The 19,327-nt window shown below is 45.9% G+C and overlaps 1 protein-coding gene across 2 annotated transcripts in view; it reads left to right on the forward strand.

Moving 5' to 3' along the window:
* Positions 1-724: 724 nt before the first annotated feature.
* Positions 725-19,327, forward strand: part of GNPTAB (N-acetylglucosamine-1-phosphate transferase subunits alpha and beta) — a 77,118-nt gene continuing 58,515 nt past the window's right edge. The window contains exons 1-2 of one of the 2 annotated variants that reach the window (XM_053254204.1): positions 725-788; positions 17,685-17,770. In XM_053254204.1, the coding sequence (XP_053110179.1) occupies positions 777-788; positions 17,685-17,770 (98 nt within the window). In that variant the 5' untranslated portion in view covers positions 725-776. Of the gene's footprint in view, positions 789-13,192; positions 13,506-17,684; positions 17,771-19,327 lie in introns of those variants that run through there. The other variant, XM_053254203.1, reaches the window with a different exon arrangement.

A 19,327-nucleotide genomic window follows, 5' to 3' on the forward strand; every position in this document is an offset into this window, starting at 1 on the left:
GACAATACTGAGCTAGATGGACCAATGTTCTGACTCAGTATAAGGCAGTTTCCTATGTTCCTATGTTTTTTAATTTAATTTTGTATGTGTTTAAAGCCTGCAGTTGCCTTTTGAAATAGGGCAGTTTTGTTGGGTTGGGAACCCATGTTTATGTCATTCATTGACTCTAGTTCTGCAGTAAGCGAAGCTTTCAGCCCAGCCCATAGCAGAGGTTAATTGTCCCCTGCAAGCAAGCATAACCACACACCTTCACATTCCATCTGCCTTGCAGTGGAGGCTCCTCTTTAGGGCGAAATGGGGCCAAGCCCTCCCAAGAACAAAAAAGAAAGACATTTAATATTTAATTTAATATTAAATCAATTAATTTAATGACTTCTGTGTGACCTTAATCACTGGTGACTATTTAATCCTAGTTAATTTTGTTTCCCCCACTGCTTCTCTCATGTCTGAATCATGAGCTCTTGCTGGCAGAGGAAGGGACTGGCAGAATACAGATCACATGACAAGGTTTCCTTGCTCCAGTCTTCTCAATACAGGGAGGGCCAAACTGGCAGGAAAAGTCTCATAGAAACTGTTGAGTTGGCAAATGATCAGCCAACAGGAATTTTCAGCCAATTGCATAAAGCACAATGGCATAAAGGAACGCACCTTCAGTTATAACTTCTCTCTGATTGGTCAGCTTTCCACTATGAGGGCTGGGCCATGCACACAGAGACCAGCTGGAATATTATTGGGAAGAAGAGGCAGAGGTCTAAAGAGCAGATTGTTCCCAGGGGATGGCATTCAAGGTTAGTAGGCCTAGGCAAGTAGGCCTTTATTTTCAAATCTGTGTTCCAGTTAGTACTGACATCTCCTACTGAAGTTGTTCTTGGAGGATCCCACCCCTGCCCACAATGCTTTTCACAATATTAACCCAGGGCAAGGGCCTGCCTGCTTCTCAAAGCAGTTTACATAGCAAAAGGAATGAGAAAATGGTTCTCTGTGCCCCCCCGCCCTCCCAGAAAGACTGTGGTTTAAAAACAAAAACAAACCCTGATCTCTGCTTGTAACAAGTGCATACAGATATCATTTATGTATTGTCTTTTTTTATAAGCTTGCAGTAGAATAAAATAGCCACTGTATTGCGCTGTTTTGCAAAGGCTTACAGACTCAAAACTGAGAAATACACATTCTCCCATCCCACACCAATAATACATTATTTTGTGGTCTGTTCTTTTTTGTTGTATCAAAATAAGATTTTGTAAAATGAGTAATGGGGAATTGCCTTAAAAGATGCCTTTTTGCCCTGCCACTGAAGTACTTGCTTATTGTTATCTAAAAAAAGAGAGAGGGGGTTAAATACAGGTATGCTTTGAAATTTTGATTGATTGATTGATTGATTAAGTGCCATAAAGTTGGTGTCAACTCTTAGTGACCACATAGATAGATTCTCTCCAGGATGATCTGTCTTCAGCTCGGCCTTTAAGGTCTCTCAGTAGTGCATTCATTGCTGTCATAATTGAAATTTTAGGGTCAGCAATTTGGTGTTTTTTCCATCTTGATAAATATTTTGGCAAGGTAATCCTAATCTAATTTTTGGTGAAGAAGAAGTTGTATTTGTCCACTTGTTTGGAAATTTGAATACTGTCTTGACTGCACTTAATAGTGTTCAAAAGTATACTGCCCCTGGATTTAGATCATTAACATTGTAGTAATCGTGACTAACAGCTAGTGACAGACCTCTCTTTCTCTAGGAAAGAGAATTCTCTAGGAATTTGTCTAGTCCATATTTATATCCTCTAAACTGTGCTAAATTGTTGTGGGTGTGTCCTTGGATGGACCTGCCAGTAAGGACTTCTGGATCTTTGAGGAGGGTCTATGGTAGAGATCTATGGTCTCTACCATAGGAGACCACAGCCTTCTACTGTGTCTATGTTTTTATATTTGTGTGTACCGTAGGAGAGACTTTATCTTTGAGAAATATGGGAACTGGTGTTCAATATGATGAATAATAGTATTTGTATGTTTCTGAGTGTTAAAAGTACTTCATAGTTACAATTTCATGAACCATCATAAAAAGACTGTAAAATAAGTTAGCTGGGGCAATTTTGTTAAGTGATATCAGTTGGCTACCTACTAAGTTAATGCAGATGCTATACTACTACCCTTTGAATCTTTAAGAGCTTATCACTGGTGTACAGTGGTTATCCAAAAGTGTGTACCCCCTCCAAAGTATGTGTAAGATAAAAACATAAAGACAATAATATTTAGATTCACAAACAACAATAATAATCCCCCCAAAATCCAATATTGACTCTCTATAAATATTATAAAAAACATCAGACTTCCAATATATATATATATATATACAGTGGCACATTTAATATAGATCATGTAAACACCGTTGCAGTGGCATGACAAAAAACCCAAATTGGCCCCACCAACTTTAGACTGTACCAGATGCCACTGCTGTCTTGGAATCTCCCAGAGAGATAGGAGCAGAACCACTATAAAACAGTGCCTTCCACTCCTAACCCCTGCAGACGATCCAGAAGGATACCATGATGGGTGGTATCTAGTCACTGAGAGATTCAGAGGGACCAGCGGAGTCACACTCCCTCTGTTGATTCCCAGTTGGAAATCATCCATCAGGTTGATCAAGGAAGCCTTGGCCCCAAAGCCCACCCAAAAGCCAGTTTAGGCCCAGATAATCTGGCAGGCATCACCATATACATCCTCACGTTGCAGCTGTCTTGGCAAATGCATGAAAGAGACCAGCTGTTTACTGAGGGCCGCCTTAAATGTGATGAGGGACACCCATGTTTGGACCTCCCAATATCTTTTTCTTTCTCAAAAATCAGCAATGATGGAGGCAGAAATTTAGACAGGGGTTGTGATTTAGGGGTGCCTAATTTCCATATTATGTAAATTGGCTGGAAAATAATTTCTGAGCAGAATAGTGACTGCATATTTTGCTCCATAACTCTGTGTCTACAGAGCTTAGCTTAATTTTTAAAAAAATGAAATCAGAAATCTGAGAATCTGGGTGGGCTAAGAAAGCTGGGTGAGATGCTTAAAATCTGGGTGAAACCCGGAATTTCAGGGCACATGGCAACTCTAAATTTAGGGCTACAATGCAGTAGAAAACCCACCCCAACATCATATGCCACAGCCCTGATAGAAATTCTACCCCCCATCACACACTGTTTGCAGCGGGGGGTGGTGGTGGGGGGTGGTGGAGATACTAGTCTGCTATCAAGGTCTATGGGCCTGAGAGTCCCTGAAAAGACTACTGCCCTACAGACTATCACGGTTTTTGTGGCTAACATTCAAGAAGAATTTGGTTTGGGCACCATCTGGTGGTGGAAGGTCTGTACTAGAAACTATAGAAAGAAGCCTTGCAAAAGCCTACACCATGGAGTTTAGGCAGTGCATAATGCTGCTGCACTTTCTTTTGGAATGCCAATAGTGCTATATTCCATTTATGGAGCACTGTAAGCTTGGTTGTATTTATGTTGTGTTCTCTCCAGATGTTTTGTGAGTATGTTTCAATGAATAAATACTGCCTGCTGCAGCGAATTAAAAAAAGAAAAAACCCTACCCTCAGCAAAGCATTGATAAAATGATGAGGCACTGCAGGAAGGTAGGTGTGGGGTGAGGAAGAGAGGTAGATAGCCTTGCTGTGGTTTAGCATTTTAAAATAGCTGCTAGGTGAGAGCTCCCATTCTGGATGTGTACAGCAGGGGGCATGCAGCCTCTAGTTTTTGTGTTGTTTTGTAAGGTGTGCAGGAAAGATGCTTGTCAATAACTGCATCACAACAAACTCTAGGGGAAGTATCATATGTTCACTGGTACTAAATACTACACTTAATTTGTTTGTTTGTTTATTGCATTTCTATACTGCCTAGGCGGTGTGGAAATTAAACCATAAAAGCATTTAAAATTCATAAAAACAGATATTTATTTTTACATTTTATATCCCGCTCTTCCTCCAAGGAGCCCAGAGCGATGTACTACATACTTAGGTTTCTCCTCACAACAACCCTGTGAAGTAGGTTAGGCTGAGAGAGAAGTGACTGGCCCAGAGTCACCCAGCTAGTTTCATGGCTGAATGGGGATTTGAACTCAGGTCTCCCCGATCCTAGTCCAGCATTCTAGCCACTACACCACGCTGGCAAACAGTAGATACTCACAGTAGATAAAAACACAGATTGAAATTTAAAATTTAAATTTCAGTTAAAAGCCTGGGAAAACAGGAACCTCTTCAGGGTCCTCCTAAAAGCAAACGGAGAAGGAGATGCTCTTATTTCTCTTGTTTGTTTTTAATGTTGTTTTAGAGCATTGTTTTAAGAATTTTTAAATTGTTGTGTTTTAAATTTCTTGTTTTGTTTTTAACCATGTTTTAATGTTGTTTTAATATGTTGTAAACCGCTCAGAGACATAGGTTTTGGGTGGTATATTATTATTATTATTATTATTATTATTATTATTATTATTATTATTATTATTATTTCAGCAGGGAACGCATTCCAAAGCCCTGGGGCAGCAACAGAGAAGGCCCGGTCCCAAGTTGCCACCAAACAAGTTGGCGGCAACCATAACTGGACCTCTCCAGATGATCTTAATAGGCGACAGGGTTCACGAGGGAGAAGATGCTCTCTTAAGTACCCTGGACCTAAGCCGTTGGGCCTTATAGGTAATAACCAGCATTTTGTATTTCGTTCAGAAACATATCGGCAGCCAGTGAAGTTCTTTTGTGATTGGTGTTATGTGGTCCCTTCGCATTGTCCCAGAGGCCAATCTGGCTGCCGCATTCTGCACCAATTGTAGTTTCCAAACTATGGACAAAGGCATCCCCATGTAGAGTGCATTACAGTAGTCAAGCCTAGAGGTTACCAGCAGATGTACCACCGTTTTAAGTTCATTTGTCTCCATAAATGGACGTATCTGGCATATCAGCCAAAGCTGATAAAAAGAACTCCTGGCCACAGCCTCAACCTGAGAAACCAGGGAGAGTTTGGGATCCAGGAGCACTCCCAGACTACAAACCTGATCTTTTAGGGGGAGTGCAAACCCATCCAAAACAGGCAGATATAAACCATCTCTCAGATCCTGACCCCCTACAGATAGTACCTCCGACTTGTTAGGATTCAACTTCAGCTTGTTATATCTCGTCCAGCCCAATATCGCCTCCATGCAGGCACTTTTGGGGGCCATGCCATTTCCTGATGAAGTTGGTATGGAGAAATAGATCTGGGTGTCATCAGCATATTGATAGCATCCCAGACCAAACTTACTGACAATCTCTCCCAGTGGTTTCATGTAGATGTTAAAAAGCATTGGAGACAGCATGGAGCCTTGTGGAACCCCACATTTTAGCTCCCATTTTTCAGAACAACAGTCTCCAAGTGACAACATCTGGAATCTGCCAGAGAGGTATGAGCGGAACCAGTGTAGAAGAGTGCTGCCCAATCCCACGTCCTTCAATCGACCCAGCAGGATACCATAGCCAATGGTATCGAAAGCCGCCGAGAGATCCAAAAGAATCAGCAGAGTCACACTTGCTCTGTTGATCGCCAGTTGGAGATCATCTATCAGGCCGATCAAGGTAGTCTCAACCCCATAGCCCACCCGGAAGCCGGTCTGCAAAGGATCTAAATAATCTGTGTCATCCAAAACTGCCTGGAGTTGAGAAGCAACCACTTGCTCCATCACCTTGCCCAACCAAGGAAAATTAAAGACAGGTCTGTAATTAGCCAACTCTGACAGATCCAATGCAGGGTTTTTTTTGGATAAAGTCTAATAATAGCCTCTTTAAGACAAGGAGGCATCCTGCTCTCCCTCAGAGCATTTATGATATTTACCAGACCCTCTCTGATAATATGATTGCCAGATGAAATAAGCCAGGTTTGGCAAGGGTCAAAAGAGCAGGTGGTGGGACGCACAGTCCGAAGCAATTTTCCGTGCCCTTCCCCCTTCCTTTTGCTTGAACTACACTACCCCTGCTAACTGAGCAAAGTGGCACCTTTTAAAAGTGCTGATTCTCTTATGTTTAGCAGAGGGAGAGCAACTGTCCCTATCCAGCCCCAGCACAGCGTCCCTCCAGTGGTTGTTGCTGGTGTCTACCTTATGTTTGTTTTTAGACTGCGAGCCCTTTTGGGACAGGGAGACTTATTCATTCATTATTATTTTTCTGTGTAAACGCTTTGAGAACTTTTGTTGGAAAGCAGTACATAAATATTTGTAGTAGTAGTAGTAGCGGTGCATAGTAAGAGGGGCTCTTCAACCCTTCGCTTGCTTGTAAATCACATCACCTGCTTTGCTCTCATTGATCAAAACAGAGAGGAGGTATGCGGAAGAGGAAACAGCAGAAACATGCATATTTCTCTGTGTGTCCCCCACCCCCCAGTACTTATGAAGGCTAGAAACTTACTTTTTTTGGATTCTAAGTCAGAACTTAGGCAAGGAGACATAGTAACTGGATATGGATGGGAAGTTTGGGATGCGAGTAAAACTAGGATTTCCAGCAACTTAGGGCCAAACACACATTATTATTGTTGTGTTATTAAGACACATGTCAAAGACTGCAAACATCTCACAGCAAGTTGTTCTAGTAAGAACTAATCAGCCTACTTTCCTTTCACTGTCTATACGTCTGGACTAAATTTGTTGCAAATCAAGGTTCACAAGTTAGATCTCTTGGGCCACAAATGTGCTTGTGTCTGCCATCTTAGATCAAAGTGGATGTCATCATTACAAACTGCACCATTGAAGTATCCCTGTGCGTCATTCATTACAGCTGTAGTGAGTGACACTCACACTGAGTGACATGCTGTTCCAAATTTGGTTCAGATTGGTTAGACAGTCCTCAAGTTAGTGCACTTGCACCTCAAAAGTTTATGCACCCGCCATCTTGAATTGGGGTGGATGACATCATCACAATCTTTGCTGTTGAGTTGTCCCTGTGTGTCCATACAGCTGTAGCAAATTTGTTTCAAATTGGTTAGACTGTCCACAAATTAGCTCACTTGCACCTCAAAAGTTTACATGCCCACCATCTTGGATTGGGGTAGATGGCATCATCACAAACTATACCACTGAGGTGTCCCTGTGTGTCACTCACTACAACTTTACCTAATTTGGTTCAAATCAGTTAAACAGGCCACAAGTTAGCCCACTTGTGCCTCAATCGTTCATGCGTCCGCCATCTTGAATTGGTGTGGATGACATCATCACAAACAACACTGTTGAGGTGTCCCTGTGTGTCTCTTGCTGCAATTGTACCTAATTTGGTTTAAATTGGTTAGACAGTCCACAAATTAGCCAGCTTGCACCTCAGATGTTTGCGTGGCTGCCATCTTGAATTGGAATGGATGACATCATCACATGGCACATCATTTGGGCATCCCTGTGTGTCCCTACAGCTGTAGCGAATTTGGTTCAAATAGGTTAGGTGGTTCACAAGTAAGCCCACTTGCACCTCAAAAGTTTGCATGTCTGCCATCTTGGATTGGGGTGGATGACAACATCACAAACTATGCCGTTGAGGTGTCCCTATGTGTCCCTACAACTGTACCTGATTTGGTTCATATTGGTCCAGGCGTTGTGAAGTTGATGGGAGGGGGAACACATCGATGGACACACACACACAATGCTGGGTGATCTCATAAGCCTACTGGAAAGTAGGCTTTAAAAAAGCAGCTATAGCATGGGGGACTCAGTCCAGATCAGGTGTGCACTGCACAGGAGGGGGATTAACTCTTTGCTCCTATTGTAAGCTACTTCCTATTTTCCTATTTGCCCAGCCTCCTTGCCAGCCTCAAAAGGTAATGAGAAGAGGTTGCCAGCAAGCAGCCTCCTCTTCTCAGCTGAGGCCTTCTTTAAATGTTGGCTGGATTCAGACATAGCATGAAACCAGAGGTTGGAGAACCCATGGTTTCATTTTTAAACTGTAAATCTCAATGCAGACATTTGTCAAACTGCAGCCTGCCAACCTCCAGTTCCAGGAGAGGAGAGCCCCTCCCTGCTGCTCAGCCGCCGAGGCTGATCCCAGCAAGCTCCACTGCTTGACTGTGGGCAAAGCATCAGCCCATCAGAGGAGCAGCATGATTGGCCATGATCTTGAAGGGGGCGTGCCAAGCGTGATTGTGCATTTTCAGCATGGACTGCCCACTCTTGGCATGGAAAGGGCATTTAAACCCCTTTAGACACCAGGCCATGCCAGTGCTTCTTCTGACAGAGACGACACCGCTGCCTCCTAAAGAGCCCTGCACCCAAATAGTCCTACACAAGCACGATCTGGGAGGGGGTCTGGTTGTGGCACTATTTCCCTGTTATTCTGAAAAGGGAAGGGATCATGGAGACTTCCTAGGAGGGGATGTGTATATGAGGGAGGGCAAAGGATGCTGGGGCTGGGTCTGTCCCACTGTGGCCCCAGGATTCTGTTGTGAGGGATCGTCCTGTTGAAGCAGTCCATGTAAACCAAACTACATTCCTGCTCCACTGGCAGCTTGCTGCCGGTGGGCTCCCCCTCTTATGAGAGGGCCAGTCTACTGGGGAGGACCATGCTTTGTGACCCCTAAGTCTCCCTTCGGAGTGAACACTCACGAGTTGAACTAACCCACCCAAGGGGGCCCTGCTTGTGTGGGGGCCCCCGTCCATGGTGAAAAATAGAACAGAATTACTGCAACCCCCCCTTCCCCATAAAGCCTTGCATGCACCCAAAGGAGATTTTGATGCTCCAAGTGCCAGACCTGGGCCACGTGCACGGCTGGGGGGAACACCGGGTGCGTGGATGGATCTTTCAAACCCATTTAGAATTCCCGGGCTCGGTCCGATGTTGAACTATATGCAGATCTGCCAGCGTGGGGAATTGTGGGAGAGGGGAGCCCCGGTTTCCAGTGACACCAGGAGAGTGGGGTCACTGTTTCGGGGCACAAGCAAGGGTGCACATGTCCACATGGGTAGACGGGCTGGCAGGGGGCATGCTTTGATAGCTAGTTGGTGGCATTCTCCAAGTCAGGGAGAGCATTTGCCGGGGTATCCATTCCCGTGTCTTTCCTGCATAGAGCAATGATGGCTCAATATAGAGGCCCAATGGCCTGGCACTCTCATGAGAGAGCAGTCTATGGGAGAAGGGGATGTTTTGCTGTGAGGCATCATTAGAGATTTTGCCCAGTAATTCTCTCCCCTCTCCTCTGATGGTCCTTCTCCAAAGTTGTAAGAGGTTGTCCCCATGGCCTGGCACTCTCCTGAGCCTGGGTTCGGCATACTCCTTCTGTTCCGCTGCCATCTCTGAGCATTCTGACTGGAGCCCTGCTGACCCTAGTGACTACCTGTGCTCATGAGTAAGCCTAGGGAGTGCAAATCCCCAAGGGGAAGGGGCTGGGGCCCCCTTCTCCAGACTGTGGGGAAAAACAGAACTTGGCTGCTCGAGAATCCCTGCTTGGCGCTGTCTTCTAAATCCGACCCCGGGCACACACACCCTGCCAAATGTTCTGCTCCCGGCACTGTGATGGGGTGTCCTGCTTATGCTGCCACCTGGAGTTTTTGTGTTTGTGAACATACCGCATTATCATTTCCTTCTCGGGGAGCAAAGCACTTAGTGCCTGTCCTGCTATCCAGTGTTCCCTCTAACAATGATTCCCAGATGTTGTTGACTACAACTCCCAGAGTCCTCAAGCAAAAGCTATTACACCTGGCGATTCTGGGAGTTGTAGTCAAAGTTGTAGGGATTCCCAGATGTGGTAGACTACAACTCCCAGAATCCACAAGCAAAAGCTATTGCAGCTGGGGATTCTGGGAGTTGTAGTCAACAACATCCCTGTTAGAGGGAACACTGCTGCCATGCCATCCCCTTTCCCCCCTGCTTGCTGGGAGGGAAGAGCAAGGGACAGAGTGGGAAGAGGGAATTCCCCTGTGTGACTGTGCCACTTGACAGGCTGACAAGCCTGGGATGGAACATGCCTGCATCCCTGTTGTTGGACAATTGTATTGCTGGATCGGAAACAGGAGGGGCGGGGCTGGTGCTCAGAGAGGCGTCAAGTGAGAAGCGCCGCTGGCATGGAGTGGGTGCGATCCCAGGTGTGTCTGTGCTGCCGCTTCTATGATTGTGGTTTGAAAATTGGCATAAAACCACAGTCCAGATTCGGATGTAACCCTTCGGCAGCCAGAGGTGATGGCAGCAAACCTTTGTGCGAACTGAAAGTACAAATTGGAGTTTGGCTGGGCAAACCACAGGTCACTTTTGTCGCAAAACTGCGGTTTCATGAATTTGGATGGACTAGAGTTCCAACCTTTGCCCCCAAAACTCCGGTTTTGTGTTATGTCTGAATCCAGCTGGGGTGTGTGTGTGTGTGTGGTGGCATTTTGAAGAACCTGTGCAGCCACCCCTTTCAGCTGCTATACGTGTGCACGGAACCGCGGAGCTGCGGTCCGACACTGGGGTGAGGATTCCTTTAAGGGCAGGGGGAGGGTGTACTTACCCCTCCCACCGCTTCCCCCCCTCTGGCGCACGTATTTTAGTCAGCAATTGGGGCGGCAGGATACCTCCCTGCCGCCCTTCCCCCCGCTTGGCTGCAAAAGGCTTCAGGCGTGCATGTCGCGCATGCGTCACGTCTCCGCGACGTGCACGCGGCCACACACGTACGTGCGCATGTTGCGGAGACGTGACATGCGTGCGCGATGTGCGCACACGCAAAAGGCTTCCTGAAGCCTTTTGCAGTCAAGCGGGGGAAGAGACAGCAGGGAGGTATCCTGCCACCCCAATTGCTGACTAAATTACGTGCGCCGGAAGGGGGAGGGGTAAGTACACTGCCCCCTCACCCTTAAAAGGAACCCCCACCCCAGTCCACCTGAACCATGTCTGGACCGGTCCGAACATGCCCATGTCCGGACCGGTCCGGAGGCCTGTAGAATGGCCTCCGGACCGGTCCGTGCACATCACTATCAGCTGCCCTTCATGTATAGTTTTGCCCTCTGTGGTTTTGAGAGAGCAAATATAGAAATACCTGAATTTATCACATCTATATATATTTCTGTAAGGCATACCCGTCGCTAATCCCTTGTGTGGCAGCTCTCGTGAGAGTTTGTGAGTGAGCTGCTGGCAGGGGGAGAGGAAAGTGGTGGTGCCAGTGAACAGGCTTGCCAGTGATGGCAGGGGGAGGGAGAACAGCAGCAGGGAGGGGGAAGAAAACAGTTGCAGCAGGTGGGGAAAACGAAAATGGTGTTGGTGGGCGGGCAGGGAAAGAAAACGCTGGCGGCAGTGGGCGAGGAAAGGAAACGCCAGCCAGTGGGCTGGGGAAAGAAAGTAGCGGCTGCAGGTGGGTGGGGAATGAAAATGGGGGAGAACAGAGGGAAAACCAAGAGTGGGGGAAGGAGAGGGAGAACTAGAGGGGCAGATGCTATGCACCCGGCCCAGCTAGTTCTTGATAGTTTTGCCCTCAGCCATTCATGTCAAGACACAGGCAAAGGGTGTGTCTTTAACTTCCCTATGTCTCCTCCATGTTACAATATAGGCTCAGTAAGAGTTCTTCCTTTATTCTCCTTATTTTCCTGACTGAAACTGCATGTGACCTCTGCTGAAGCTCTCCTTTGTGTATTATTTCCTACAGAAAGGTGGGTCACAAATTAACAAACTAAGATACACAATGATCTTTAATAGAGCCTGTCATGATTTGTACAGGATGATGAGACTTCAAGAGCTATTTCCCTGTGTCTTGGCTCAGGTGGGAGAAAGTGGCTGGGGTGTCTGGAACTGTGGGGGGGGGGGAAGGCTCTGAGGGCCAGATGGGGCCTCCTTGCCTCCAGACTAGTTTACAGGCTGTGAGATGAATACAATAATAAAGAATTGTGGGGTGAAGAAAACAGATTAGAGCCTGATAAATGAGTAAGACCAATGCGGTAGAGGGGAAATCAGTGGCAGGTTTTTAATAGAAGTAGACTTCTAGTCACCTTAAGTGGTGCAGTGGGGAAATGCTTGACTAACAAGCAAGAGGTTGCTGGTTGGAATCCCCATGGATATGTTTCCCAGACTATGGGAAATACCTATATCGGGCAGCAGCGATATAGGAAGATGCTGAAAGGCATCATCTCATACTGCGTGGGAGGAGGCAATAGTAAAGCCCTCCTGTATTCTACCAAAGACGACCACAGGGCTCTGTGGTCGCCAGGAGTTGGAACTGACTTGATGGCACACTTTACCTTTACCTAGACTTCTAGAACTAAAACTGCTTTTAAACTGTTTTGAAATATTTTAATTGTTTTATTTTTATGTTTTGTTTGTAAACCACCTGGAGACGTGAGTTTGGTACTGACATAGGTGATGCAAAATAAATAATCTCTATTATTATTTCTTAAACACCTACCCTCCAAAAGACAGCATACAAAGATAAACAGTGACAATGCCTTACCCACAAGCTTATAATCTAAATAGACACATAAGGAAAAGGAGGGTGAGGGAAGGAGTGACAATGGAGGAACAGGCATGAAGTTACAATCACAGCAAATTAGGGAAAGCCTGAGAGGCAAAGTCAAACTGAATCCAGGCTGGCCCCAGAAATGTGTTTATTATATCAGTATAAAATATCTTCAGAAAAATGTGTCTGCATCCTATGTGGTGACTGCACACTTACTTGCATGTATTTTGCGGCATGCACATGCAGAGTACACACACTAGGACGCCAAAGCAGCTTCTCAGCCTGTGTGCATGCCGTGAAAGTTCACACATGCACGTACAATACTCTCATACAGTACATGGCACGTTTTCTATAATTAACACCCCCCCACAAAGATACGTTTTCTCAGGGCAGGAAAGACACAACGTGCGTGCCCTCGCGTGACTTCCATTCATTATTCTGGAGCAGCATGACAGGCTGAGAAGGGACAGTCCCAGGTGCCTGGCTCCGCGGCTGCTCACCCAAGCACTGGAAATATTTTTTTCCCCCTGAGGGTGAAGGGCTGGTGATTAAAAGTTTACATCCAGCTGGGCTGGCCTTCAAGGAGCGATTGTGGATTGAAATCTCCGTCTCTCTAAACTCCGCCTCTGCCTGCCTGCCAATTCATCAGTCATGAGACTGTGAAGAAGCCGGGCGACCGCATGACTGGGGAAAAGAGATAGAGAAACTGTCCAGGGCCGAGCGCGAGGCCTGTTCCGCTCCCAGAGGCTGAGGCGGGGTGTTGTGCAACTTGCTTGCTCGCCCGCTGCAGGCCTCAAGGTGGCGCCGTCGAGTCTGCTCCCGGAAGCAGCGGAAAGAGCCGCCGCAATAGCAGCCGCCGCCGCCGCCGCTGCTGTTTGGACAATGAGGCCGGCAGTGGGCTTAGGCAACGGCGGCGGCTGCTGAGCTCGGCCCGCGGCCGCTGGCAAGAGAGGTGGCACCGGCGGGCCGCAGGGTGATGGTGGCCGGCGGGCCATGCTGCTGAAGCTCCTGCAGAGACAGACCTATACCTGCCTGTCGCACAGGTATGGGCCCTGCCTCTGCCTCGGAGGCATCGTCCTCATGATCGTCTCTGCGCTGCAATTCGGAGAGGTGAGCGCGCTCTCCCCAGCCCGGCTCTTGCAGCTGTCGGCTCGCTCTCTTGCATGCTTCCCTCTCTCCCCCGCCTTCCTCTATCCGCGCTTTCGTGAGAGGCCCTGCCCCTGCTAAGGAATTGCCCCTGGCCCTGGGCAGTTCATGCCAGGCTCCTGGCATGTGCCAGACATCTCCCCTCCAAGGCCGCAAGCAGCCGCCTTCCCCTTTCGCGTCTCCAGGTACTCCCCCTCCCATCCCGAGTGTGTGCAGCCTGCCCCTTCCTCCCGCGTCCACTATTCTGGCAGGGCCCCTCGGCCCTTCTCAACTACATGCCTATTCTCCATCATTGCTTCTCTGTGCCAGGAATGGATGGGCTCCATCTGTTGGATTTCTGCCTGACGGTTGTGTCTGCTGGCGACTCAGGGCTCTTGTTAGAAACTTACTACTTTCTTTCTCCTCCGTACAGCTCCTGTCTGCCTCCGCTTATGCCTTTTTCCTTTCCATGGATGTGTGGCCTGAAAGGTCCTCTTCTCACCCTCTTGTATTTGGCATTTCATTCCTCTCTGTTGTACTTTCTGCACCCACTTCCCCCTGCATACTGCCAGCTCTTTCTATACCAGTTCCTTCATGTGCCATAGCACTCCCTTCTCCCATGCAACACCCACTCACCGTTGCATGTGTCCTGTTCTGTCCCAGAATCCTTCCCCTGATCTTGCATTTCCAAAAGCACCCACCATTCTCCTCAATGTACCAATTTCCCTCCTTATATGGCACCTATCTACCTCTGCATGTTTTTAGACCCCTTCCTCTGCTTCCAACATCCTTTTATATTACTCCCCCTCCCCCCAAAAGCACCCACCTCCCTTATGGTGTGTGTTGACCCTTTCCATGCCAGAAGAGGGACAGGAGCAGGGAGGGGGTAACTTTTTTTTGCTACAGCATGGTGACCTAAACTCTTCTGGAATTCCTGTGAAACCTCACCCCTCCGTCTCCATTTCCCCTTGTGCTTTTTCTTGTTTCGTGTTTGCTACAATTCCACTTGTTTTACTAGAATATCTTGTTTTTTCAGTCTTTCTTTCATGTGCCTCTTCAGCCTCTGGATTCTTCCTCCCTTTCCAAATCTCCATGCTAGAAAGCATGTTGCTTTACCCCAGTTCAGATGCCCTTTTCCCAGACTTCCTTTCTATGGCAGCAGCAAGAGCTTCATCTCCCAGTTTAGTGGAACGCCAGTTATCCATGTGGTCTAGTTTGCCATCTTCTCTGACAGCCATTCCATATGTTGTGCGGGACAACCATGTGCTTACTTGAAGGGTATGTGCTGTGGGAAGTCTTAGTTAATCAGGAGTGACCTCTGGCTTATATCCATATGAAACTTTAAAACATCAGGAGTTGCATATTTAGCATATAGGTTACAGGCAAATGATAAGTGCATGAAGTGACCTTGAGCTTATGTGATAATCCTGTGATAGGGCTATCAGATCAACACTCCACAAATGAGAGGTTGTGGAGTTTGGGGCATTTAGCACAAAACAATACGACAGTGCAGGGTATATTAAGGAACATCCATGCCCTCAGATAGTGGACACCCCTTATGTTTTATGTACAATGTTGGTGATATCCCATAAAATTCTGGCAGCCCTTCTCCAGTCTTTCTACAGCTGGCCGATATAAAGATTGGCCAATTTAAGGCCCTCCAGCATTAGACTGCTGCAACTCCCATAATCCCTGGTTTTTTGCTATTGTGGCTAGGAATGATGGGAGCTGTAGTCCTACAGCAGCTGTATAGCCTCAGATTATACTATGTAATATAGAGACGCTCATGCTTGGATATTCCTGCCGTGCGTCATGTATTTCTATTTCTGCTTCTGAGCCTTTTAAACCTTGTCCTGAACTACTCACCTGATCACCATCGGTGAACTGGAATTTTGTTGGGACGAGTGGCATGGGCGAGCATGAGACTTCTTTTTAAAAAACTCTTTTCACCTTACCTCTGGAGGGCAGTGATCGCTTCAGCAATGCTTATGTCACATGATTTCCTCATGTATTCTAGAAGGTGGGGAAAAGTTGACTGGCAGAAGCCAGTCACTGTGAACATTATCAGCTCTGCTCCCTCTTTCACACAGGCAAGTAAAAACGTGTAGAGGCAGATGGATTTTGTGGGCTTCATTACAAGACTTTTAAATTTTTTGTCTCTTATTTGTTTGTAAGCAAGAGGAAGACGTTCTTAGGATACAACCCTTAGTGTCATCTTTCCAATAAATGACATCACTCTGATTTTAGTCTTGTGTATGGTCTTCTTTTATTTTGACTAACGTTCCCATGGCCCAAATGCATGAAGCAAGAGTTCATACTCTTGCCCCTGCTGATTGGACAAAGAGGCATCCTTTAAACTAAGTATTGTCTCTCTTATATTTAGCAGGAAGAGAGCAACTGTCCCGATTCAGCCCAGCGTACCATTTCTCCAGTAGCTGTTGCTGGTGTCTAGTGTGTGTGTGTGCGCACGTGTGTGCATGGTTGGTGGTTAGATGTAAACCCTTTGAGGAAAGATAACATCGTCTATTCTTTTGCTCTGTAAACCTCTTTGAGATCTTCGTTTGTTGAAAAGCGGTATATAAGTACTTCTAATAATACTTAAATCTCCTAATTTTTATGGCCTAAGGTGTAAGTAATCTGTGTCAAGTGATTCTGAGAATGCACTCTTGTTTAAGAGCTTAAGGAGTGCCTTCTAGATTTATTTCATCCAACATTTTTTGCAAGAATCCTAGAAACCAGTTGGTACTATATGGTTCACCAGAAATTGGCAAATAGTCCTTTGACAGACTGCATTTTAACTACTGCTCTCTCCAGGCATAGTTGCTGAGAGACAGCTTTAAAATAGGAGGCTCCCTATTTGAATCATACCTTTGCTATAAACCTATGAAGTAGCCTTAGGGTGATTTTAAAAAATCTTCCTACAATACACTCATTTACATTGACAAGTTACAGAAAATGTATCATAAATTGCAAACTCCATGTGTCAATGCATCAGTGCATATATATCTCAATTATATAATAACAGTATACTTCAGATAATATACAAACTCACAGCCACAGGCCTTTGGGGCTGATGGGAGTTGTAGTCCAACAGCAGCTTGTGGTCTGAAGCAGGGCAATTTACACTCTCATATCCGATCCCCTCCATCTACAATATGGTGATAATAATATTGACCTTCCTTACACAGTTTTTTCAAGGATTATAAGACAATGTATGGGAACTGCTTTGAACATTATACCAAGCATGATTATCAACAAATTAGGCTACTGGGGAGATTTGATGTAGGCAGATAGAAATAAGAGGTAGCAAGAGGACAGGAAACCAAGGGGGTCTTCATGCGGGGGTAGGGGAGAAGAGTCAAAATGCACATGCAAAGCCCGCTTTACTTTCCCCTGCTCCCCAGCCAAGCACATGTATACAGCAACTTGGTAACTATTAGTTGAGATCAGGGGCGTAACAAGGCTGTAGAGGGCCCAGAGACAAAATTTTAAAATGGGCCCCTCGCTGATACACACACACTTCACATGTGACTTGTCTCTGGGGGGCCCCTCGAGGCGTGGGGGCCCCCAGGCAGCCACCTCCCCTTGCCTAATAGTAGTTACGCCTCTGGTTGAGATGGTGGTTAATAGCTAATCTCAAAATCATACTAACAGCTGCACTAGCATGTGCTCAAACGGATTTTTAAAGGAACTGCTACATGTCTGATGACTTTGGTCAGGAGATCTTAATATGAGTCATGTGATCTGCTGGGTATTTTTTCCTACTTCAATTTTTTCTCATGCATTTCTTATATACACATTGACATGGAACAATTTGCCTAGCTTCAAAATCTAGTAATAATTATTTTGAGTCACAGGTATCAGTGAAACTTTTTTAAAAATCATGATTAACCATCTTAATTTTTTGTTGAAATAACTGTTGGGACTGATATATAAGTATGAGACCCCTACTTATTTAAAAACAGCTGCATCACTGCTCTTTCAAGTGTACACTACTGAGGTTTCTTTAGTAATCGGAATATGACCTGTTCCTTGCTAAGGAGTAAGTGTCTCTATTCCTACTTTCTGTATATACTTCCATTTGAGGATCAGTGTCACTGTTTTAATTGCCAAACCACTGTCTCAGCATCCTAACATACAATATCTAATATATCTCCTTCATAGGTCGTTCTAGAGTGGAGTCGGGACCAGTATCATGTTTTGTTTGACTCATACAGAGACAATGTTGCTGGGAAATCATTTCAGAACAGGTAAGATTCTGATAGTGAGATATCAGTTAATCAACTAAGCCAGGGCTTGACAAATCCCAGGTGCCAGGGAGCCATGGGTTTAACTCTATGAGTGTAACTCTAGCTATTTGTTCAGAGGTAGTTTTTTTAATAGTACTTTGATATGTCCCAGACAGGCCTGTTTCTGTTCTAAATATGCTACTTGTAAATGGAACAAAGAGAAGCCCATCTACTCTGACTCCCAAAATGTTTGCTACTAAGTCCAGTAATTTTGTCAAGTATCTGTTGTCTGGATTCTAAATTTCTGATCTGGCTCCTAGATCCAAAGAAAATTTGTCATGGACTGGGCTAAGCTAATAATACTGAATGCTTTGTTTGCTCATAGAATTGTTCTGCAAGGCAGTGGGAAAATGTTGCTGTTCCTTCTGAATTGGAATGGCTAATAAAAATGACTGAATTAGCAGAACTTGGATTTTTTTAGAAGGAGGAATGGAATGCTCTAATCTCTTGTCTATAATGGAAGAATGGAACTTGTTTGGGGTCTCTTGGAATATTTGTAGCAAACTGTTGCCCTGAACAGAACAATCTTTCTGTAATTGCATGTCTTACTGTAATAACAATAAAAATTAAGACTTGATTTTGGGATCGTAATGCTGCTTACACTGTGTCTGGGGAAGTATGTGTTAACATTTGCACAATCCACTCCAGTGAACTTCATTATTTTTCAAGTGGGGGCCACTTTGGCAAAACAAAACCTTCAGTGTCAAAGCCATTTCCTGCCACGCTCAATTCTGCATAGTTCTTTGCTTTCCCCGGCACTCCCACTGCACTTCAGAGAAATGTGGCCCTGTCAGGCTCCAGCACCATTCTGGAAGGCGCGCGTGGGATGCTGAGAAATGTAGTCTTTCCCAGTGCTTTCGTCATAGAGGTCTGTGGGGTGAGCACTGGGAAGGACTACATTTCCCAGTGTGCCATGTGCACTTTCCAAGATGGTGTTGGAACTTGAGGGGGTTCCTTTTCCCTTAAAGGATCCCTGCTGGTGCTGCACAAAGCACTGCCCAGTAAGAACAGTTGCCTCTGCATGGGAGGTTGTGCGGAGCATTCAGCTTCAGCCAAAGCTTCACACATGCATAATAAACAATTAGTCAGGGAGGCTCCATTTAGGATCAGCCAGTGAGAGCTGCCTCTGGCTCTCAGGCCTTGCAGTGAAGAACGCTGATCAAGTCCTTTCCCGTCGTAGGCTGTTGCAGTGGTTTAAATCAGGGGTGCACGACTCAAATGCCACCATGGGCCAGAACCAACCATGATATGGTGTGCAGGGGTCGAGTTCAATTTCCCGCACATTAATTCTTACATTAAAATTAATGATTAAAACTGTTACTGAGAGTGAGGGGGCAGAAAGTTGGAGTCAGGGGAAAAGTGAAGGGAAAGAGGGATGTTGTCAGTGGGCTCTGGCCTGGGGCAGAAGGCATCTGGTCTCAAGGGGCCAACTGTACTGAGCCCCTGCTGCTCATCAGCAGGATGGGCCAAGACCTCTGCATGGCTCCTACTGTTGCTGCAGGATAGTCCTCCCTGTGG

This window comes from Hemicordylus capensis, chromosome 5 (assembly GCF_027244095.1).
Source record: "Hemicordylus capensis ecotype Gifberg chromosome 5, rHemCap1.1.pri, whole genome shotgun sequence".
Lineage (NCBI taxonomy): Eukaryota > Metazoa > Chordata > Lepidosauria > Squamata > Cordylidae > Hemicordylus > Hemicordylus capensis.